This window comes from Saccostrea cucullata, unplaced genomic scaffold, assembly GCF_032062105.1.
Source record: "Saccostrea cucullata isolate Sc308-1 unplaced genomic scaffold, CSIRO_AGI_Scuc_v1 ctg730, whole genome shotgun sequence".
NCBI classification, from domain to species: domain Eukaryota; kingdom Metazoa; phylum Mollusca; class Bivalvia; order Ostreida; family Ostreidae; genus Saccostrea; species Saccostrea cuccullata.
In genome coordinates this window covers 164,251-190,283 of record NW_026924322.1, presented here as the reverse complement: position 1 = coordinate 190,283, position 26,033 = coordinate 164,251, and the positions used below count along the sequence as shown (strand labels likewise).

At 34.4% G+C, this 26,033-nt stretch overlaps 1 protein-coding gene across 1 annotated transcript in view; it reads right to left on the bottom strand.

The window, feature by feature from the left end:
- LOC134266210 (tyrosine-protein phosphatase non-receptor type 4-like) overlaps positions 1-26,033 on the bottom strand; it is a 74,726-nt gene that overhangs the window by 6,167 nt on the left and 42,526 nt on the right. The window contains exons 16-21 of the mRNA XM_062748440.1: positions 15,004-15,145; positions 2,701-2,790; positions 2,053-2,196; positions 1,471-1,540; positions 898-1,061; positions 149-239 (exon numbers count right to left, since the gene is read on the bottom strand). Coding sequence (XP_062604424.1) covers positions 149-239; positions 898-1,061; positions 1,471-1,540; positions 2,053-2,196; positions 2,701-2,790; positions 15,004-15,145 — 701 coding nt within the window. The remainder of the gene's footprint in view (positions 1-148; positions 240-897; positions 1,062-1,470; positions 1,541-2,052; positions 2,197-2,700; positions 2,791-15,003; positions 15,146-26,033) is intronic.

Below are 26,033 nucleotides of genomic sequence, written 5' to 3'. Positions count from 1 at the left end.
CAATAGTGTACAAATAAATATATCTTTTCTGGCAATTCCAGCATTTTGAAGAATCAATTTTTAACTAAAAATATAATAACAAAACAGGGGCAAAAATTTCCCTGTATACAGTCACTGCATTAAACTGGTAATAGTAAAAGGGCCTTACAAGGTGAGATATCCCTGTAGCGATTCTTGGCAATGTTGACGTCCAGTCGAGCTGCATTCATTGTCATACCAGGTTTCTTCCTGTACAGTTGCTGCAGATACAAATATTATAGATAAGTACAGAGTCTAGAAAGAATCAACAGTCATTTTTTTGGCCACATGAACAAATGTGCAGAGATGCTGAACTAAGATATACCTGCTATGTTTGAGATGAATTTTCCATAAAGTGTAACAAAATTTATTTATTAAGAGCAATTTTCAGCCATATTTATTTATAAATGTCTCACAAAGTTTTATCCTTCTTGCTCTTCTCTGTATTTTGCAGTAAAAGTATGCAGTAGAAACAATTATCATTAAAAGATTTACCCTATTCCTTCATTCTGTACCTTGAGCTGAGCAAGTCCCCATTGTCAAAACTAAATTTACTGTAGAAGTTTGTTTAACTGAGCCAGTGCCCCTTTCTACACAAGGTTTATGCATATTCATTCTTTTTTTCTCCATTCCTCAATTTGAGCCAGTGCTGCCCCACTGTCTACACCAGATTTACCCTACCCATCCCTTCACATAAGGTATATTTTTTGTACCTCAAACTGTCCTATCCAGTGCCTAAACTAGATTTACCTAATCCATCCTTTCATATAATTTATATTATTTGTACCTAAAACTGTGCCAGTGCTGCCCCATTCTCTACACTAGATTTACCCTATCCCTCCCTTCACATAGAATATATTTTGGTGTATTTTTTCGTACCTCAAACTGCGCCAGTGCCGCCCCACTATCCAGACTCTCCTGTAATAACATCAGGGACGCCTCCAGTGCGTTGGTTCCAGTTCCCGCCCCTGGTGCGATGATCTGGTAGTTCTCTGGTAAATATTCCAAATTTGGTTCCTCTTGTGCCTCCTCACCAACATAAACTATAACAAGAGACAAGCAGATGAAAAAGGTGAATATACTAGTAACTAACACTGATCAATCTCAAAAAAAACTGGGAAAGGGCATAAAACACAGACCCCGGCACAGGGGCCATAGAAATTTCTATCAAAAAAAAAATAAAAATAAAAACTTCTTTTAGGCACCTAATCCCATCTCCAGGCTCAAGGGCCATAAAACTTAGACGAGCTCACTTTTGATCTCAGGCTTACTTTTCCACCATTTATTCCTTTGGTAAAAGGTGAGACTGAGATCAAAAGTGAGATTGTCTAAGTTATATGGCCCTGGGGCCTGGAGATGGGATTAGGTGCCTAACAGAAGTAAGCATCTCTTGTTGATACTGGATAATACTCTTATATGTTAGGGTTCAAATTAAGGTTTCAGAAATCTTACCATTGGGCCTAACAATGAGCACTAGTTCTCCTGAATGAGTTTCTCGTGAAGCACGGATAAACATCACAACCTGTAATTAAAAAAATGCCAAGTTAACCAAAAAAAAATCTTTTTGAAAACAAAATTTTATGACCTGTTACTTCAACCTGTAAGAACATGATTAATTAAAACATATTTTAATGACTCAGAAAAAATATCATTGTTAGCAATTTGCAGCAATTTAACATATTTTTTTGTATTTGTAGTCTACTGAGATTTTTTTTCCACGTGCAAGTAAACTAACAAATTACATTAATCTGGAGTCAATTTTTTGTAGTTTTATGAAAAATATCAATTAATGGGAATCTGATTTCATGGAGAAAGGACAGACTTTATACTGTTGTATAGAATTTACACATTTCAACAAAAGGAACATAAATTTTTTGATGTCTTCTTTCATATCATGAAATCAACATATATTAAACCTCCATGAAAATCACTGATTTCACAGTATTGTTTTAAAAAAATCTTTTTTTCAGTCCTCCTAAATGTTTAACCAAAATATAATTTATGAATCACCTTATGCTCTTCGAGTTTCCATACCTGTTCATGGGTATGCTGGGACACATCACGTCCGTTTATAAATAGCACTTGGTCTCCCTCGTTCAGGCGTGGGATGGCCAGGTCAGCTGGGGTCCCTGGGGCCACCCTGGATACAATGATGGGCATGCCCTGGTCAGCTCCTCCCTGAAAAACATACAACACAATATATCAGATGTGTACTGTATGACGCATAATTCTCTTGATACTGTAAAATCATATTTTAGTGGGTTACAATTTTCATGATTTGAGGAAAAAATATGGGTTCGTGGGGATTTGATTTCATGGTTGAAGAAATATTCAATTACTAGTAATATATGTGAAAAATTGCATTTCTTGTCTGACATAAATTCGTTGGTCTCTTCATATCTTGAAAACCATGAAAATTAAACCCCCATGAAAATTGATTTCACAGTATCTTACTTTGTTTTTTTATAAGTAAGAAAAAAAATCAAAAATGCTTGATACATGTATTTAAGAATTAAAGTTTTTGTTTTCGTAAAATCTGCAGGATAACTTCTGAGTTTTAAAAATTGTTGTTTGAAATACAAGCCATGAGACTTAAAATTTACTTCAACATATCCATGGTACTCAATGTATCAGTGTTTTAGATAAAAAAGTTTCAATTGAGTTATTTATAGATATACTGACCTTGACATTGAATCCAAATCTTCCCTGGTCGTCTGGCCTCATCCTGATGGTAACCAGACCATGTCCATCAGAGTGACTATTGCCGTTAGGCTAAAAATAGTAACACAAAAAGTGACTATTGCCATTAGGCTAAAAATAGTAACATAGAAAGAGTGAATATTGCTGTTAGGCTAAAAATAGTAACACAGAAAGAGTGAATATTGCCGTTAGGCTAAAAATAGTAACACAGAAAGAGTGAATATTGTCGTTAGGCTAAAAATAATAACACAGAAAACAAATTAGTTCATGGATACCCACGTTTTCATACTCAGCTATGGGCAACAAACTAACACTCAGTCTGATATTTCAGTCAAAGTCAGTCTTGGGTCAATCTTGTGAATATTGTTTTGTGTCTATTAAAGCCTCATTTTTATTAACTGCATGAACTCCTACCCCAACGAGCAAGCAATTTTATACCAGTCTTGAAAATATATTAATAATGGTTGACAACATTGAATGACAATTAAGATACCATCTTATGACATTGAGAAAAAGATGTCTAGAATTATACTTATTTAGTACAATGTCTGATTGACTAATCAAGAGATAAACCATATTTTTGCATGTCCATATACATGTATTAATTCAGCGCTAAAAAAAACCCATCAAATATCAATATTGAATCATCAGATTTCTTTTCAATTCCAACAAAAATTCAACATCATTCCAACATTGAGGTGTGTACAGCATTGTTTCAACACTGACACTTAAAATCAAAATACCTGTTGTTGGTCAAGTATACAACAAAAACATCTGGGTAATCCATTTAGTCACTTATCATGGACTAATTAATGAAAACCAATCAGCACATATGACACAGATTCTGGACAGAACTGTCTGGTATTAATAACTTTCTCTATGAGAACAGATGTCATATTTTCTCAGCATGGTGTCTTCAGCTTACACTATAGATATTACAACCTGCTAGAGATACAGAAAGAAGCCAACAGCACAAATCTAATAACAGAAAATAAAATGCAGAAAGAATATTACAATGGGTGACATGATAATCTCCAAATTAAGTGATGCTGACAGGTTTCTCTCTCTCTCTCTCTCTCTCTCTCTCTCTCTCTGTACATGTTCCAGTAGTGCTATCATCAAGAATTGCAGAAATATGAATTTGAAGATAAATACCTATATTTATCTATGTTAATAAAATAACAACATGAAGCAGCACCTCTCAAATGCACAACTTTTTTTTAAATCCTTTAGATCCATCATTGAACAGAATGTTCTTCATCTCTTTTTTTTTTTTTCCATTTCTGAATCAACAAATAAAATGAAATTTCAAACTGTAGTACTTTATCAAACTCCTTACTGATATGACTGAGTGAGTGAATGATTAAGTAAACAAGGCACATGCAGACAGACAGACAGACAGTCAAATTTTAACTTATAGATGTCCTAGCTTTGTGAGAAATGTGTACATGTTTTCCAAAGTCTTCCCCAATACAGAATCATGCAAGAATCAGAAATACAACACACACTACCTGAGTAGAACAAGAACTGACATTACCTGATTTGAGGGTAAGTCCAGCTCATTAAAAGCAGTAAACAAAATATCTTCATAATTAATCACTGTACTGGTATCTGCCAGCTTGGAATCCGATTTTGCTTCATTGAGTTGATGGACTCCCTCATCCACCGTAACCTCTGATTTGACATTTTCTGATTTGACATTTTCCGATTTGACATTTTCTTCGATCATCTTTCAATAAAACTCCAAGTGTATTTTTTTAAGTTCTCTTATTCCAACAGAGGTCATTTTAGCAAAAAATCAAAAGAGAAATTAAAGCATTCTTCACATGGTGAATATAAGTGGCATTAAAAAAAGATGCTCCAACACAAAATGCAGATATTAAGTGAACTTTGCTAATTATCTAATTAGCACACCATCTCATCAAAGTGAATGTTAAGAGTATAATTCCATTAGAAATTGACTTTTAAAGTTTATAGATACGAGCTGATGTTTTTCCTATTTCAACACAAATAGTCCATGTTTGGAATCAAAATGAGTTTCCAAGAACGATCTAACAACTGTCTTTTTCTAGGGATTTCTTAGAAATTTGACAGATGGACGGCTGTGTCACTCATTTCGATCCCTTATTAAAGATAACTGCATAATTCCTTGATATTAACAGCTGTTTTTTTTAAAAGGTGAGCACAGTCCTTCAACAGATATGGGATGGTAATCAAGATTTACCAAGAATAATCGTTTTTTTTTTTGAAACACAATAGCTCTCTCTGGAAAACTTAAAGTTTAAACAGTTTTCGTTATTCCTCTTTAACTGTGTTGGATTTCAGTATATCCATAATGGAAAAAAAAAATATCCATGTTAAACATTGTACACACAGAATGTAAAAACAATCACAAGACAAACTTAGGAATTCCTGTTATAAGAGAAAATCCAGTCTGATGTTCCTAGATGTTAGCATGTCAATCCAAAACAACAACATTTCTAACCAGACTTATAAAACAGAAAATGACACATACTAATATCCTTCTCCAAAGAAGATCATACTCTTTTAGGGAAACCAGAAAAAACCTTCTAATAAGTTAATCCAATCAATGTAACATGTGATGCGATTATCCTCCACTAATTAATGTCACAGATCACAGTCGGGGAAGAAGAAGAACGAGATGCAGATTTCTCAAGCCCACGCAAATCCGCAGACAACCTTATTTTTCTCTCTCTGTGTTCACTCTTTCACCGTGATAAACATGTCTTCCCCCCATAGTCCTCCTAACATGCATTCCCTGACAAATCCTATCAATTCTTCCCCCCAAGTCTTTTTTTTTTCTCTGATATTTCCCTTTCACACCAAGAGATAATCTTCAACCACGAAGTCAATATCATCATTTGTCACAAGAAAACGGTGAGGGAGACAGTCTTTAGTAACGGAAAGGTCGCTCCTTGTAAGTTTTCCTTCTGTCAACCTCAGATGTTCATCCCTGAATTCTTCTTCATAGAAGATTCTACATCATCTTCTGATCCCCCTCTGTTGATCATCAAGGATTTGCCAGCTCGGAATGTTTTGACATGTGCAGGATAATGAGTCTCTGGTTTTTATGCACAGGAAATGAGTATACATAAACAAGGGCCCAATGATCACCGGCCTTCATGTCATTAAACACAGGGTCAACACATTGTAATGTAAAAGGTGGGAGAATGTAGGTCGAGGGACAGGTGTGTTAATGTATATAGCCTATATGCATACCTTAACAAGGTGTATTTACTGGGGGAGGGGGGAGGGGGCTAGAATTGGTTTGATCTTTGTTAATATTATGAAACCAATTGTATCCAAGGAAATTAAAAAATGAGTTATATGCAAGTGTGAATCAAACTTTTCAATTAAAAAAAAATTATTGCATAGCTATTATATAGTTATAAAAAGTTCATTATAAGGTGAAGCAGTAAAAAAAAACAGCTGAGGGTTTGTTATTTGTTTTTTTATTTTTTTATAAAAAATTGTATTTTTCAACTATAACTTTGAATGTTTACTGTAATTTGCACAAAATTTGTCTTTAAGGAGTCAATTAAAAGTGCTTAATATTGTCCTTTTGAATGCAAAAACACATTTTTCAATAAAAATTCAATTAAAAGTATAATATTGTACTTTTGTTTGGAAAAACACATTTTGTAGAGAAAGACATAACCTGACAAAATGCATGTAGGCCCCATATTATCTACAAACTGGAAAATAAAACCACACAATGTTTATTGTTAACACACCCAATAATGAAATTATTGCCCTTAGGAAAGTCACACTATAAAAATAGCATAGATTCTCAGTTTTTAATGGAAAGTATACATATAATAAGAAGGCCACATATAAGTGTTACACATGATTTTACACTTTTATTTGGATTTCTTTGGGCAGGGTGGACAGGCATACAATATATAACAAACATAATAAACTAATTTTACATGTACCCTAGATCACTTGAAACTTTTTTTTTCAAAATGTAACATATTCCAATTTACTTTGGGACTTCTAATTTTCAGTTTTCATTTTTCCAGTCCTGATTTTATGACTATTGAACCAATAAAACAATCCTTTTTAAGTGGGGAGGGGTGGGATGGGGATTTTTTATAACACTTTATAAATAGAAGATTCCTTTCCCCTATGCCCCCTGAACTTGTCCTAGATATAGTCCACACTATAAATGAACTCTTACAACTATTTACATGGTCCTTCAAAGTCAACACTGGAATTTGTCTACAGCTGATATCTCTAAAATATTTAACTTTTTTTTTTTACTTCCATGGCCTTAAAATTCTTCATTTTTTGTCGCTCTACTCTTCTGAACAATCAAGCTAGCTTAATTAATTAAGACTCTAATCGCAATGCTTGAATCAAGATTTATATGATTGTTTCAAGCTATATTGGTTTGTCTGGGGGTTTTTTCCAAAAAAAGAAAAAGTACAGCCGGGACTTTATCACAGTCATTGAATGGAAGAGAGCTCTCCACTAATAGAGGTAAAAAAGAGTTTCCAAAAGTTGTACTTTAACTAGAGTCACGGAAAGTTTTTGATGCTTCAACAGTGGAATTCAGTATTGCAAAGAATCTTGTCAAAACAATGTCTGCTCTTGCATACCATTGCATGACACCATCAGTATAAGTCATATGAGTGGACTTCATGAGATTGCCACATGGGATTTATGTGGAATGATTCTCAAATCAAATGCCATGAAATAGGTGCCATATGACTAAACTTTAACAACTTAATAATAAAATAGGCATGCATGCAAACTTTGCTAAAACTTTAACTTCCAAACAAAAACCCCAAAGGTCTACAAACAATTTCACTGCAACATCATGCAGTATGTCCTATGTCTGGACTCCTTTAGATATTCATATGTGAATGAATTCTCACATAAGCCATGAATTAACATAATTTACAACTATAAAAAATAATCATTACTAAAAATTAGATTCACAGAAAAAAAACCCATAGGTCTTTAGAGTTTCAAATACAAGATTTGTGACCATGCATACATGTATATTCTGTTAAGGTGGCATCCCTTCATTTTTACAACTCCCTGAAATAAGATACCAAAGGTTCATTGTAAAAAAGCAATGCCTCCTTAAGCATGAAACTTTTGAGTTAATTTACAAACCTTCACCATGTAGGCATCCTTCCTCATTTAAAAGTTTTACCCTGATGGTTTTGGATGATAATTCACAATGAAAGGTCTGAATGTGGGCTATTCCTAATGACTTGGGGAGACATGCATTTGTTGCCTTGCACAATTAATCAGATTAAGATTAAAAGATTACAGTGTGTATTAATTAATCCTGCATATGCATTGCAGCATTTAAATGGAAAATGATATTAAAGAATACATATGCAATTCAACCACCAAATGGACTTCAATATGAGCAGTTAAAACTGTTTTCATTTCAGGTCTGTCCAAAAGCTGAATATTAGGCTAAATAAATAATTTTGTGGATGGCAAGTTTGCATATTTTAATTCAAAAGAAAACTGAGGATTTTACTTACACCAGCACTGAGTTGCACCAATCCAAAAGCAAGGTTGGTCCCTATTAGACATTGTCTGACCACCAGGGGACCAGAACCTCCGGCTTCTGATGAGGTTTGACTAGTTTTTCTGTGAGCTTCAGAGGTTGCCTCCCCTTTACTTGAGCTTCTTGAGTGGTGAATTTCCCCTTTACTCAAGTGGTGAGTTTCCCCTCTACTTGAGGTTCGTGAGTGGTGAATTTCCCCTTTACTTGAGGTTCTTGAATGGTGAATTTCCCCTTTACTTGAGCTCCTTGAGTGGTGAGGTTCCCCTTTACTTGAGGTTCTTGAGTGGTGAATTTCCCCTTTACTTGATTCTCTCGAGTGATGAGGTTCCAAATTACCTGAGACTCCAGAGTGATTAGACCTGACGTTTTTAAGACTTTCAGCTACTTGATATGATTGTTGATAATCTATGGCACTTTGTTTTTCTCCACTAGGAGTTCGTGAATGACTCAATTCTAAGTCACATGGGGTGTGTGAATGATAAGATTTAGGGTCCCTGGGACCTTCAGCTATACTACAAGATTGCAGTTCTTTGGCACTTTGTGACACAGAGTTTCTGACATCTTTGTCTAATGATAACCTTTGACTTTGTCTAACTGAGGGATCAGATGCCTCCTTTTTCTTTCTTCGCATTACCGACAACTGATTGCTCAACTTGCGTTGGTAGGCAGCTGCAGAAAACTTGGCAAACTTTTCTTTTAATCTGCTTATGCTGTTTGGATGCTCTTTTGCAGTGCGGAAAAGATCGGTTTTGTTTCTACTCAGAGTCGACTTTTTCCTGACGATTTTATTCGGGGACCCAGGGGATCTGGGTTTTTCCAATTTGTTGTCGATTTGTTTCTCTTCATTTGTAGCTGTGCCGGATTTACCAGTGCGAGTTGATCCATTCAAACCCAGTTGAGCTTCATCAAAATTCAAACTTTCCTGGGAATCGGATGAATTTTTCTCCAATATCCGTGTTTCGGATTTGCTCCTCGGTGACCTTATTAAGACATCATCAGAGCGGCCTCTCTCAGAATGAGGCTGGGGAAGCAGCATCGGATTATTACAAGAGGGACTATACAAACTCTTGTGTCTAACAATGCTAGAAGTTCTCAATTTGTGTAGAATCTTTTCCGAGTCTGTGATATTAGTATTGCTTTGCAACCTGTCACTAGAGAAAGTCTTAGCTCTGGCCATGCCTTTATTATCACTAGAATTCCTATCACGCCCAGAAATATCCGAGGATCTTCTTTGGTAAGAATTGGCACTTGCTTGAGCAGTGGTTTTACCATGACTAGAACTTTGTCTTCCATTATGCCTACTTTCACTTTTACATATATTTTGTGGATTACTTTCACTTTTGGACAAACTTGATTGACATCTAATTTGCACTGGCTGTTCATGTGGTGATTGTCTATATTTAGATTCCGTTTTGGGAGTTTGAGATGATCTCTTTCTGTCTCTTTCAGATAATCTCAAAACAGAGTTCATTCCTTTTTCAGAATTAGCTCCTTTTGTTAATGTACTGTCACCTTCTGAGTTTGAATCTCTGCTTGAAGAGTGACTTTCTCTCACTGTAGTTTTATCCAGGAAAGATTTACATAACCACTCCTCTAAATCCATAGAAGAACACTTTAAGTTTTTCATTTCCTGGTTCGCAGTTGGAACTTCTCGGCGATTTTCATTAACAATGGCTTTTATTCTTTCCTCCAATGAAACTTCCTCTTCTTCATTTCCAGTCAATCCATGTCCCATAGCGAAGGCGAGTTCTTTGGGTATTTTTTTGGTGGGGCGGGTTTCCAGGCTTTCACTTCTGGTGACTCTACGACGTCGAATTTTACCGTGAGGTTCAAGTCCGCTAACTGGCTTGTCCCTATTTCTCCGAAGTCGAGGTGAAATAGGCGCAGCCATGCAGACAACCATGACAGTTTGAATGCATAAGAAATTCTGAAGCTATTACACAGCGAATTATTCAATATAATTGTAACCAAAAAATTCTTTTTAAAATTGACAAGGTGGAAGTTCATACACAGTCATACTGTACCAGACAGCAGTTAATTGATTACCAGTGAATTCCTAACGAAAATAGAATCAATATATTATTCAGAACAGAAATGCAGTATGAATTTTGACATCTTTTAAAACTTGATCTCATTTCCATAATACATTCTCTGCTCCCTGAAGTGTGACAATATATTTTAATCCAATCGTAAATTTCCCGTTGAACGAAAAAAAAGAATCACGTAATCTTTTCCTTGTTACATAACAGTCTCCCAACCAAAGCAAGAAATAATTTCAAAATCACAAAATTATTATCTTTTTACCAGCACATTTTGTCATGTCCTTTTATTCCCTTACATCTCCACACTGAAGAAATTAAGACGTATAAAACCCATGGAACAAAGAAAAGAATTTCAAACTTGCACAGGTTGATCCACCTTAATTTCCTTTTTTTCACAAAAAATCACCAAAAAAACCTATCCCTCCAAATTAAATTCTGGGTCACACGGCCTTAAATTCCGACTTCTGGTGATGACAAACACCCCTCTACAACTCTAAAGATACCGGATCCGTGTCTGGGGTATCACAAAAAAACATGTTCCTCTCTCTATCTGTGTGTACAGTACTGGGCGATCCTTTAATATTCCAGCATGCGGTTAAAATTCCACACTTGAACGTCATGCGTATGAAATATGACATGCTGTTGAAAGAAAAATTAATGACAATTCCACTCCAAAGCCGTTCACAGCTCAGGTAGACAGTGCCGCTGTATGTGTACAGTCAGCAAGTTCTGTATGAATACATCAGGAATTTTTAATGCGGCCATAGTATGTATTCAAATATATTCCTTTTTTGTCAACCACATCGAAGAAAGTTTTCTCCTAGTCTTCCCTATGGCTGTGAATCTTTTAAAACCAGTTAACTATCCTGATGAATATATATATACTTTTTTTTTTCTCTGGGTCTGTATTAAGGGTAATCACTCAACACAAAGCATTCACGTCACAGCATATATAAGCTCGGAGAAATAATTTCTAAATTGTCATTTTCCGTGATTGTTATTTTCTCCGCAGGCCTCAAATACGTGATCGGGAACTCGCAGTTCCAATCATTGTTCCTCATTGATTCACACTATGTACCTTGTGTTAAACATTCAGAGTATGCATTCCTTCCTAGCCCTGCAGATTTGCAATGAACATTGGGAAGTTTTTTTTTAATATCCAAAGTGTGTGTGTTGAGTGACTCACATGGTTGAAAACTAGTTTCCTTTTTTTTTTTAAACCTTTCTTTTTTCCTCTCTCTGATAAGGTGTCAACAGACCCCCATTTTAGAAATCTCTGTCAGCACATACTTCATGGCACATGTATCCTTACATTTAATGTCTTTTTAAATCCCTAGATATTAAAATCGTGCATCTGCATTCAACCTTACACTCATATTTAAATCTCTCCGACAATTCCTGAATAGATATCAACTATCTCTCCATGAAAGACGATCAGACCACAAGTGAAAGAAATGTTAAATGGAATTTTCACCTACATTTTTTCCTACCTGCACCTATCTGCAGAAAGATTTATAGATTGAAAGAAAAATTACACAGACATTTTCTTAAAAAGTATGTCCTCCTTGGAATTAAATGATAAAACACACCTGGTTGAGGTGTCAAAGAATTTAATTTTTCTTCTTCAAAAAAAAAAAAAAAAAAAAAAAAAAAAAAGATATTCCGCCAATTCCCTATCTTATAGCAGGCCTCCCTTGTCAGTGCCCCAGTTTAAAAGAATCCCTGCATATTTAATGAAATGTCACATCTATAAGCATCCCAAGAATTTAAATTAAAGGCCTGTTACGTAGTTAAAATGAAAACCACCCTTCATTTTACAGTCTATAATCAACTCTTGTAGCAAGGTGAAAAAAAACCTGGGAGAGAGAAAAAGTTTAAAAGACTTCAGTCCAGCCCCCAAAATATTTAAGCTATAAAAAATTAATCAGGTTTTCGTGAATTTAAGCTGTAATCTATCTTATATGAGTTTATCTACAGAAAACATCAATGTATCACTTCCAGTGATCCTCCATCAGTGACATACTTCCACGAAATTCTGTATTTTAAATACATAAACTTGCAAAAAAAACAAACTTCATGTGTAAAAAGAAAATCTTTGTGAAAAACTCAAAATATTTATTAATGGAGAGGAAATACAAATGGGGGAAGGGTGTGTGTAAAAATATTACAAAAATAAAATTCTAAAAGTCAGCGATAAAATATCCCATTTCGGAGTTTTTACAGTCATAGCTATACGATCTCGTTCCCTTAGCTCCTGAAATTCCTCTATTCACCAGGGTGTTATACTGTATTTACATATCTATCAGGCCACCAATACCTCACATACTTTTCTACCTGTCCTCTTATGCCCATGATTCAGCACTGTTTACTTAAATCCATGTCTACCCCTAATTTGCCGTATAATTTTTATGAAGTGTAATTTAAATCTGGGCTGCGCTATTTTTCTCTCTCCTTTACTTGAATCTCTGAATTTCAGCTGTCACCAGGTAAAACTCAGATTAAATTCTGTTGATTTCTAAAAATTTTCTGCAAAGTTTCATCTTTTCAAATAATTCAATTCCTGTCCTGGAGTGATTTGTGCAGCTTCATTCAAAAATTATACAATATTAAACTCATATTTCAAAATCCACAGTGGATTATGCAATTTCTATTCATAAGTTGCCGTAAAAATACATTCATAAATCTCATTAGGGTTCTTTAAACACATGTAATGAATAGTAAATCAAGCTTAAAACAAAGTGCCAGAGACAGCAAAAATTTTGCTTCACTATAAAATCAATTCATTATATCTGTCAATTAAGTTCATAATCTATACTTAAAATGCATGAGGAATGAAAGTCATCACACTGTGCTTCACTTCATTAAAAGCATTTTTTTACTGTCTACATATTATCGATACTAGAGATCATATTAAAAAGATGGACAATTCAATATCAAAGGGGTAAAAAACCTATGGTATTCAAGGTTATCCTTATTTTACTTTTTTTTTCTTGCACTGAGTTGTTATCAATGAATTCTCCATTCTATCACCAAGAAAGATGATTTTATATCAATCAGCCATTTGGGGGGAAAAACCATTAATTCTTACAGATGATTTAATGATTCATTACACTGACAAGAAATATTGCAAACCGTAATCTCCTAAATGGATATTTGAAAACACTGATTAATGGAAGAAAAAATCCATCTGATCTACTGACTATAATCAAGTACTGACAAAAAAGACAACCCAAGAGAAACTGGATAACATTTGTTCTGTGATTGACCTTGACCTATGGCCTTGACCCCACTGGTGCCAGCCTTGATCGCAGAGGTGGGCCTGTAGCAGCAGGTCGGGGATACACCCAGTTCCCCCTGTCATGTATTTGTCCCTCCTCTGACCCTCCCACCACATCCAATCTCTCCCCTCCTCTTCTCCCCCAAACAACTCCAGGAAGACATCCACATGATTCCCATCTTCCTCTAAATCAGACAAACATCCTGTGTTCACTGTGTGAAGCAGATTTCTCTCCTCCATGTTGGGCTATAGACTGTTTGTTGTCTAGATGAGCTTTATTTTGGTAGCTATATACCCCCATGTGTTAACAATAGAGACAGGGTGAGTGAACTTATAATTGGACATTTGTGATAATGCGTGGCCTGAGGCTAGGATAAAGTGACAGTCAATTTATGTGTTTGTTATTGGGATTTATAATCTCTCTCTCCTCTCTCTCTCTCTCTCTCAGAAATTCTAGAAAAAGGTTAAAATCCTTTTACATGTAACAAAAAATGGTGACTTTTTTCTGGATATGCAAATGTTTAAGTCAGCATCTAGAACAGTAGATACCATTAAATATTCATGTACATTGTAAAACAAATTTATCATCTGCACCCGAGCAATCCAATTTGGATTCCCAGATCAACTGCTATGAAGAATTCTTTTTTTCTTCTTGTAAAATGTAAATGAACTCTTAGCTCTACATTCTACATACATAACAACAGTCCCATGTGAACACAATGTATTTCTGCTCCCACACAAACTAGTCTCTGTCTACGCCACAAAATCTTTTATTCCTCTGCACCAGCCTTTCATCTTGACAAAAAACTTTGACGTCACTGATACAAAGAACTGTATCCCTTACGGATACACCCCCACACCTGCCTACATGTTTACTTACAATTACCGTAAATATAAACATGCACTAAATGATGTGTTACAGAGAACAGACCGATACATGTACGCTGCCATGTCTAATTTGATGCTTAACAGGGCATTTACACATATTTTTCATCCCACCATAAATGTACTCTTTGACACAGGTCTGAAATTGTTTAGGGTCACAGGAGTTACCTCCCTTTGAGAATTCATCAAAATTTTACCAAATATTCCTGTATTCTTATTTCAGTGATGATTTTGTTTGCAATGTAGATTGTATGTTTGTTGTCTATGTTGTTATGGTTTGTTTATTCTTAGCTCAGTCATTCAGGTCTATAAAGGTCAATAAACTAAGAGAAAATACAAAATCTCATAGCATTACCTTCATGACATGCAAAACATAAAAATCAAGACAAATTTCTCATCGAACCATAGTATGTCAAGGTCAAATGGTTGTCATGGCTTCGTCAAGGTCAAATGGTTGTCATGCCTATGTCAAGGTCAAATGGTTGTCATGCCTACGTCAAGGTCAAATGGTTGTCATGGTTACCTACCAGGTACTCATCGTACGCAGGAAGTTCGCTGTTGGTATCCGTATGGTTATCCTTGTCGGGGATGTTGACGTCGACGACTTTAATGGGGACAGGTTGAGGATAAGTGTTCGCTGGGATCTTGTGTGAAATGAAGCCGCCATCACTGTAAAAACAAACAACATACAACTGTAGTCATGACAAAGATAGATGAAAAAAATGTTACCACTGCATTCAAAATACTTAAAAGTTTGTGAAATTATGTGTAACGGGAGAGGAGAAAAATGCAGCGGACCCGACTGGGATTCAAACCCGGGCCCCCCAAATCTCCAGTCAGGTGCTCTACCGACTGAGCTATCTGGCCACTGGTGATCGAACCAGGCTCACCGCCAAAAATGTAATTGAGTATTTGTCTTAATACATGTATAGCCTTCATTACAACTAGATTATGAAGTATATTCAGTTCTATAAGACCATAATTTTCTATAGTTATATTTCTCAAGTGACAACAGTATAGTAATCAAAACATATTTCTTCTTGACTGCAGAAAAATGTAGTGTATAATATATTCAGACTAATTTCTCTGCAGAAGAAAAATATCTGTAATTCTCAAAAACATTTTTGATTATTGATATTAATTTGATTATTGTTATTAATTTGATTATTGTTTAAACTTTTTCCACAGAATCATAATTCTCTGTTCAATCTGCAAAGAGAGAATTAAACAAATTTCTTGGGTGAATAACAATGCATGCCCTTAGAAGTTTTTTAAGTATGTCTACAGTAATCACCAATAAAGATTTCTTAATTAGTTCAATGATCCAGCTAGACAATCCTGAAAGGGCCAAATAACATATTCCATCCATTATAGTACAGTACTAAACTCTCTCGGAACTCACAAAATCAATGCATCGAGATTCTACCACATATAAATATAAAATAATGGACAATATATTTTTGACTAACATTAAACTGACAAACTGAGTTACCTTTCTGTCGAATTCCCATGAAACAGACATTTCATGCAACTAGTAAAGAGTTTGAAGACATCAAAACGTGGATTCTGAAACGCCATGAAGAATACACAAGGAGAAAAAAAAAAACAGTTACGAATCACCCATATTTTTATTTCACATAAAGAGAAAGTTGACTCCAAAACACTGCTCTGGTGTAGGGGAAGATGAGAAAGGAAAATATATACAAATTAATTTTGTTCCATCACAACAGTATCAAGATTCTAGTAATATTCCTCCCAAACCTTTTTAAGTCAAATGGGTATGAATGAATCACATCAATGGGCTATATAACAGGACTCTGTAAAAATGAATTTTGATATCCAAAATCTCCATTTTTATACTTTACTTTCAGACTTTACAAAACATGATTGTCTCTCTTGTTGCTGATGACTCACACAATACCATTCATTAGCCAGACGTATCTCCGAAAGCATCAATTTCCAGGATAATATTATACCTCCGATAATTTCCAACAAACTAAAAGTTCAATTGATTGTACTCCAGTATTCCTGTACACAGAAACATTAATGGAAGCTTGAGAATTCCTTTTTTTCCATCATTAATCTGTATGATGAATAACCACTGCATGTACCATACTGATGTTGTGAACTTAGTGCTCAATGGCATGGACGCACACAAACCAACAAACTTCAAATAATCATGTCTTCTGCACAATTTGCTGTTTTCTTTCTCTTTGATACAACATATAACCCTGATTTTTGCACATCAATACCAAAAACAGACCTCAAGAAAAAGGACTAAGCTATTACAATATTCCTCTAGCCTGCTTACTCCAAAATCCAATATAATTGTAAAGACTAAGTAATTTCTGACCAAGTATATATATATACACAAGGGAGATGCTCAAACCAGCTCGCAAAATTTTGCCGGAATTCCTTTTAAGGGGGTTTGCCCCCTGTTTAATGTGGCCTTGTATAGCTGATTAGACTTCTACAGAGTCTTGTAAACTAATCCCTAATGAATTTGGCTTCAGTGTGCGCTATGAATTTTATCCAATTTAGTACACAGACAACGTAAACTTGGGATGAACGGAATGAAACATTTAATTTTCAACACATCCTCGGTGTTGCTTAATTTAATGATTTGCATGTTCTTTCTTTGGAATGGCAATTTTATAGCCTTTAATTTGACTAATTGCACTGGGATTTTTTTTCTCCAATTGAATAGGAAATAACTTTAATTTACTTCAAAACAGTATGTCAGGTTCAAAGAATAAATAATTCCATATGCATCATTCATTTATTAATTCTATGTTTAAATTACTTTTTATAAAATTAATTTTAAAATTGGTTCTATGCAAAAACTGTCTGTAATCTTTTTTTTTTGAGTGGGGGGGGTGTCATTTCAGTCAAAATGAAAAAAGATATGCATCAAGAGAGAGCTGGAAACATTTAAATAAAGAATGGATTTCAAAGTCTTCCAGTTGGTACAAAAATAAGTCGCATAAAACCAACACAATATATAAAAATCCATTTTTCCCCCCTATCAGAAACTCCACTAAAAGGACCATTTTTAAAACTCTATTACATGCCCTGAAACATGACATGTTAGAGAAACTTTATAACATCTTCACTCTGGTAGGTATTTCCACAAAATCAATATGGATTCACTTAAGAGTGCATATAATGAACACTTTTCCACACTGAACAATGACAGTGTCCCCAAAAGACACGGCCTACATGATCAACCTAAACTCAATGACAGCGATGCTTCTGGTTAGAAGGACTGCACCCAATATGACGTACTATCTGCTTCCTACTGAAGATTTTGAAATCGAAAATAAAACTAGTGGGTATTGTTTTTTTAACAAAAAACACATGTCTCCCCTTCTTTAACAACATTAACAAAGGCAGTTTTACTATGAAGGTGAAAAAGAATAATGCAGTGCATCTTTCAAGTCTTTTATAGGATCTAAAGTTATTGTCTGGTCTTGCTTTTTTCTTAATTTAATCTTAAAAGAAGAAAATGGTCAAGGTAAAAAAAATTGATGTAGTGTATTTAGGCTTAAAGTTGTCTTTACTTGTCAAGAAAGGTATCAAGTTATCAATTCAAATATATTTCATATGAACGTTTGACCTTGACCTAATAATAATTGGATCAAGGTCAAAAATTTTCATCACATAATCTCTCCATCTCAGTGTCCTCTGCATGTTACAAGTTTGAAGTCTAAATGTCAAAAGATTCTCAAGTTATGTTCAAAACATTTTTTTTTTCTCTATTTGACCTTGGGTCAAGGTCAAAGTCCTTGTGCACTAGATCTTGTATTTAATGTCTTCTTTCTATGTTACATGTTTGAAGTCCTAATATCAAAGGGTACTCAAGCTATGACGTAAACTCTATTTAGATGTGAAAATTTGACCTTGACCTAATAATATTGGATCAAGGTCATATAATATGATCACATAAACTTTCTCCAATGTGTCCTCTGCATGTTCCCAGTTTGAAGTCTAAATCTCAAAGATATCTCAAGTAGTGGTCAAATCATGTTTTTCTATATTTGACCTTGAACAAAAAAAGGGTCAAGGTCAAAGTTCTTGTGCACTGCATCATGTATTTAATGTCTCCCTTCTATGTTTTAAGTTTGAAGTCCTAATATCAAATGGTATTCAAGCTATGGCCTAAACTCTATTTTGTTGTGAAAGTTTGACCTTGACCCAATAAACATTGGATCAAGGTCAAAAATTTTGATCACATACACCCTTCTCCTATGTGTCTTCTGCATATTCCAAGTTTGAAGTCTAAATGTCTAAGGTATCTAAAGTTATGTTAAAATCATGTTTTTTCTCTATTTGACCTTGAACATAGAAAGGGGTCAAGGTCAAAGTTTAGGTGCACTACATCTTGTATTTAATGTCTTCTTTCTATATTTCAAGTTTGAAGTCCTAATATTAAAGGGTACTCAAGCTATTGCCAAAACTCTATTTTAATGTAAAAGTTTGACCTTGACCTTATATATAGACCAAGGTCAAATATTTTGAAGCCGGACACTCCGCCTCAAGGTCATCTATCTAAGTTCCAAGTATGAAGTCTTCAGGTCAAAGGGTTTTCAAGTTACGGCCTGGACAAAATTTGGATGAAGAAGAATAATAATAAGAAGAAGAACTAGAAACGATCTCGTTGCGAGCAACGAGTAGGTCTTCCGTCCGATTCCGAAAAATAACCCATAAAATCGAGCTGAAAATGGATTAAACATATTTTGGACACATTAGGAATTGAAACGGGTCACGAGTGTGAAAATCCAATACGCTTATCGATTACGCTATTGAACAACTACTCTTACTTCACTTGTATGCACATATAATTCTGCAACAGTTAATCTGTCTTGGAATTATGAAAGAAGGGTCACTATTCATAATTTGGCGCCAAACGCAACGAGTAAATCTTGGCGAATTTCTTTTGGAATGTTCATTTAAATAGGTGAGATAGCTTCAATCAAATAACAAAAGAGCGTTCTTATCGCCTAGCCTACATTTTGAGGTGTGGAAAGTATAACACACACATGAAACATATCGTATATAGGCAAATAACACTAAAGCAGCGAAACAGCTATTAATTGGTAATTTTTCAATTTTCAATCACGAAAGTTGACTATGCCGATTACTTACACTTTCATGAAAAAGGTGGTATGTTTCACCGAAAAAAAATGCCTCGATCGCCCTACGAGGGTCAAGAAATAAGATTCTATTATCTTCAATAATTTGCATTGAGAAAATAAAATGTTTATATAGGTCAATTAAACGGTCTTTGAAAAATTGTTATCTTTAAAAATAAAATATTTTCTTATTGTAACAGTTGTCCTTTCTATTGATTTAATATGACACAAGTGTGCATGGGAAAACAGTGGTCACGTTTTTTACCTACTACATTCTTGAAAAACTATTAATTTTAACTATGATTTAAGCTATGTGTTACCGTTATGCAAAACAAAAGATATAGATATTGTACTTCGTTTGCACATCAATTCTTTTCTATTTCTACTTTGAGAAACAACCAAAACCAATTAAAGAAGACTTGTAAGTAGACCTTGGATAATAAATGTAGTTTGACACCGAATTGCAACGAACCTACGACGTGACAATCCAAGTATCCCTTCACATTTCATTGTTCCTTATGTTACTTTCGTTCAAGCAAACGCTCAGCTGCCTCTGTAAACCCCTATTGCGAAATGTCGGAATTGACAGAGACCGCCGCCATTAAGATCACGCTTCAGACTTTTGAATTTTAATATCTCGAGTTCGAATTCATCAATTTACAAACAAATTATATATTCAGCCTAATGAGAAATGTTTCTATCAACCATACTAATATGATTTGAAAATATTGAAAAACAAAAAAGTTTAAAAATTTGACTTTTTTTCTTTGCATGCCGTAACGACAGGAAGTAGAGACGACGTACAAAAGATCGCGTCTTCGATAGTTCTTATCAAGATCTATAATCCCTGAAAGTTCCACAGTGATATCTTTTACCGTTCTTTAGATTATCCACGAACAAAATGTCAATTTAAAATCAGAAAATTGTCCGTAACTTGGCACCAGAAAGGAATTTCCAAAAAATCTCCAGGATATAGTAACTGCATATAGCAACACATTGTTCCTGCAAATTTCATAAAAATCCACGCAGTAGTCTTCGAGAAATCACGTGCACAAAATTTGATGGTCAGAAATATTATAATTATAGTGAGCTCAGGCGAGCTTCAACGCCTTTTGCGCTGGAAAGATATAGACTCAAAAAAGCAATTAAGCAATCCTTCCTCTACCTTCACTGAAAATCTCAAGTCAATATCTTCATTCGTTTTTTAGTGATTGCCCGGACAAGTTGACCCTTTTAAAATCAGTAAATCGTCCATATCTCACGACCGGAAGTGACGACGTACTTATAAAAAATTTCCAATAAGGTTCAGACCAATATCTATCAGATCTGAAAGTTTCGTGAAAATCGACCGAGCCGTTTCCGAGAACTCGCTTGCACAAAAATCGGTAAGAAAAAAAATAATAATAATAATAATAATAATAGGGAAAAAGAAACCGAACGAAAACAATAAGGTCTTCCGTTGGAAACGGAAGACCTTAATAAGAATAAGAAGAATAAGAAGAACTAGATACGATCTCGTTGCGAGCAACGAGTGGGTCTTCCGTCCAATTCTTGATAAGATGAGAAAAGATTTTGATTGAGATTTTCATTCAAAAATAATAATTTACCACAATCTGTGTGTGTAAAAAGACATTGAACATTAAAGACTTTAAAAATCGGCTTTTGGCCCCTAACGGCCCTTAATTTTAGGAATCAGCCCTTTTTCTTCATATCATCTTAAAGTTCTAAAGATTTTGATCACTTTTTGTTCAACAACTGTTAACAAATTCTTTTCGTTTTTTGAGCTATTAAAGAAATATTTAGGGGCCAACCCTTCAACTCCTTAATGGGGACGTTTAGCAAAAAATGAAAGGTTGCATATTATTTAGAACATTATTTTGAACATCTTTTGTTCAATATTGCTTATCAAAATATTTCTGCCTTTCGAGATATAAAGCATCAAAGATTAAGCATTTTGGCCCCTTGTGGCCCTTAATTATGTAACAAACGACATAAAAATCATAATACATAATTGTAGATGGTTGAGATAAACATCTTTGCTTCAGAAATGTATTACAAAATATTTAACTGATAAAGAGTTATCGATTGAAATCTTTTGGCCCCTCTTGGCCCCTAATTTGAGTGCCCAGCCCCTTTTTAAGGATCTCATCTTAAAGATCTTAAGATTTTAAACAATTTTTTGTTCCACACTTTTCAGAAATTCTTTTTCGGTTTTGAGCTATTAGCAAAAGAAATATTTAGGGGCCAACCCTTCAACTCCTTAATGGGGACGTTTAGCAAAAAATGAAAGGTTGCATATTGTTTAGAACATTATTTTGAACATCTTTTGTTCAATATTGCTTATCAAAATATTTTTCCCTTTCGAGATATAAAGTGTCAAAAATTTAGCATTCTGGCCCCTTGTAGCCCCTAATTATGTAACATAAGACATAAAAATCATAATATATAGTTGTAGATTGTTGAGATAAACATCTTTGCTACAGTAATGTATTTCAAAAAATTAACTGATAAAGAGTTATTGATTGAAAACTTTTGGCCCCTTTTTGCCCCAAATTTGAGTGTCCAGCCCCTTTTTCTTGATTTTGTCTTAAAGCTCTTATAATTTTGAACACTTTTTGTTCAACAACTATTCAGAGATTCTTTTTCCTTTTCGAGTTATTTGCAAAAGAAATATTTAGGGGCCGACCCTTCAACTCCTTAACGGGGACGTTTAGCGATAAATGAAAGGTTGCATATTGTTTAGAACATTATTTTGAACATCTTTTGTTCAATATTACTTATCAAAATATTTCTCACTTTCGAGATATAAAGCATCAAAGATTTAGCATTCTGGCCCCTTTTGGCCCCTAATCATGTATCATACGACATTAAAATCATAATATATAGTTGTAAAATGTTGAGATAAACATTTTTGCTTCAGAAATTTATAACAAAATATTGACTGATAAAGAGTTATCGATTAAAGACTGTTGGCCCCTCTTGGCCCCTAGTGTGATGAGTCAGCACTTTTTTCTTGATATCATATGAAAGATCTTGTCATTCTTCACAAATATTGTTCAGTATGTTTTCACAAAATATTTATACTTTAAGAGATATGATGCAAAATGTCTCAAAAAATCACTCATAATTCGTGTCCTAGATTTCGACCCCTACCGAGCTTCCATACTAGGCACTTCCGGAAGATTTGAAAGTACAGGTGCAAAACTACAATATGTCTTCTATTAGTCCTGAAAAGGACAACATTCTAGCTTTTGTCGTTTTTGAGTTTTTGTCCGGACAAAATGGTCACTAAAATTCGATTAAAGGGCGATAACTTCCGACCGGAAGTGATTTTTCAAAAAATAAAAAAAATGAATAAGGTTTAGTTCATGATACATCTTTCCTGAAAATTTCAAGTCAATCCACCCAAGCATCTCTGAGAAATCGTCTGCACAAAAATGTGTAAAGAAAAAAATAATAATAAAAGTGAAAAAGAAACAATAGAATAATAGAAGGGTCTTCCGCTGGAGACGGAAGACCCTAATAAGAAAATCGACAAAAACAATATGTCTCCCCTTCGGAAGGGGAGACATAATTATGATCACACTTAAGATTTTGATAACAAAAAGACTAATTTATATCAATACATGGAATATGGAGATAACTAACAGTAATTGAGCTTACCATCCATTGAAACAATCAATACAGTTTGGGGGCAGAGCATTTACAGAGATCTTTAAGAACATCAGAGGTGGGATCAGGTGCCATGGAGGAGTGAGCATCCCCAGTCATGTAATATGGAGATAACTAACAGAAATCGAGCGTAAAATCCATTGAAACAATAAAGTTTGGGAGTAGAGCATTTACAAGGACTTCTAAAAACATGAGGTGGGATCAGGTGCCATGGGAGAGTAAGCATCCCCTTATCACACCCACTGTGTGATTTCAATGAAAAATCAACTCTGTGAAAAAACTATTGAAAATGATGCATCATATCTGAATCTCTTCTAAACAACAGGTAAACTGAGTTAATTGATGGAAAAAGAAGTCTGCCTTATTTCATTTTTGAAAAATACCAAGTCTAATTTCTCTTCTGCTTGATTTATACTCCCACATTTTAATTAATCCCAGCAAAAATCTGTTTCCAAGCCTGTCACATCCATTTACCACAGCTGAAGGATCTTAAAACCCAGATTTGCATGCAATATAAAAATCAATGAGTGTATAAAAATCCAGCTACAGGATATTAGAGATTCTGACTAATTGATATTGATTCCCTGTATTTAGTCCAACCACCGACATAGATCAGAGAGTTCCAAATACTGAACCATTACTGATCATCCTCCAATACAGGACAATAGTTTGTTTATAAACAATTTTCTGATTTTATTGTTCTAAGCATCTTTATCTGGCTAATATATATTATGTCCAACTTTCTTTTTTAGAAAATGGTTAATACACTTATCCATTAAGGCTGTTTTTTCTTGATCCCTTCAATTGTCACTAAATACTACCTTAGATCATGAAAACCATAGACCAATACTCTTTTCAAGTCTTTGCTATATTGGAATCTCCCGCAATACTAGAGATGACTCATAAATCACTAGCTTGTATCATTATCTTATTCTTATGCAGCCCAAAACAAATAATTTCCATTTTCTTTGGAACAGGATGTAGAATAAATTGCAAGAAATTTTGGTCTTATACCAATATCAACTGCACAACACAAAAAGAAGTGAAAAGTTAACAAGATCTTCATATTTTCTTAGAAACATATGTTGTACTCAATTCTCAAGGAGTTGTCTTCCCTTGTTCAGGTTTTAAGGATCTTAATTGACCATTAAACTTGGTGTCATTATAAATAATTTCTCTAATAATATTACAGACTGAATTCCTAGTTCCTCATATAAAAATATACCAAATTGAAAATGCACATTTTTTTCTCAACCAATTCTTAAGATTTTTAAAGTGTCCTACAGAAATATTATCAAAGACAGGTACAAGAAAGTCCGATAACACCTGCCTGAAATACATGTACAGACACACAACTGTACCCCTGATAACAATTCAGTTTCTTCTTAACTTCCTACCCCCTCAACGATACAACAGCATTTGATAGAGTTTATTGGACAAGGAAGATAACTCTTCTTTCCTTCTAGAAATGTCATATAGTACGTACACTTGCTTATTATTTGTTATCAGAAAAATATCTCATTTTCTGAACTATTCTTTGATCATTTTAATAATCAATGTTTAGTAATAAGGAATTTGTCTCTCAATACCTAAGAATTATGCATCTCCTAAAAGTCCTTTGATGCGTATGTTTGATAATTGCATACATATATTAATCAAGCTTATAAGCAAATACTTAAATAATTTGCAAGAAGAATCAAAAATTATTCAAGATATTCTGAAATTAAAGAAATACAAAGTACCAAGCTATTTGTATTTGTCAGTGTGTGAAACCATTCAAGTTGCTTTAACTTTGACTTATAATTTTTTTGAGACTATAAAATTGTACTTTTTCAATTTCATCAAAAGTTAAGTCATATGTTAGTTACACATGATACACTCTCTCTGTATGTTTTTTTCTTTTTGTTACTATCATGTTTGTTGTATAACTCTGATGGGCCAGTTGGCTTAAAGAAATAAAGAAACTGAAACTGGCAGATAATTAGAAGGGGACCCCCTTTTTGTGTTCAAATTTACATAAGATTTACTAAATTTCTTTATGTGGTTGTGGGCCCCTACCCCAACCCCAAACTGCAACCCCACCCTTTTTTCAAGATTCCTGGATCCGACACTTTGGTATGTTTGTTTTACAGTTCTGAATTTAATATAAAAATACCTTGATGGACTTCATTCATCTTACAGCATAATAACAAAAACATTTGACTTCCACAGATCAATCAAACCTTTTAATCTACAATTGTTGTTTCCCTGTCAAATATGCTTCTTCACTTTTGCTGACAAAAGCACATATTTGTACAAACATGACAGGAGGGTTTTAAGTAGTGGGTGTGTAAATATTTTGACAGCTGCTTTAATATAATGTCACTCATAGAAATATTTCAAAGGATTTGTTATATATTGTTAGTTCATTACAATATGCAATTATTATTTTTTGGGAATCCACACAGATTTATTTAACTCCAGTTGAGGGGTTTTAAGGTGACGTTGCAAATATTTCACAAACACATAGAACTTTGTCCACCTCTCCCCACCTAATGCTGAGGAAATGTGGCACCCCACACAATTCACATTTCAATCTATGTCCACCCCTTCCCACCTAATGCTGACGAAATGTGGCACTCCACACAATTCACATTTCAATCTATGTCCACCCCTTCCCACCTAATGCTGACGAAATGTGGCACCCCACACAATTCACATTTCAATCTATGTCCACCCCTCCCCACCTAATGCTGACGAAATGTGGCACTCCA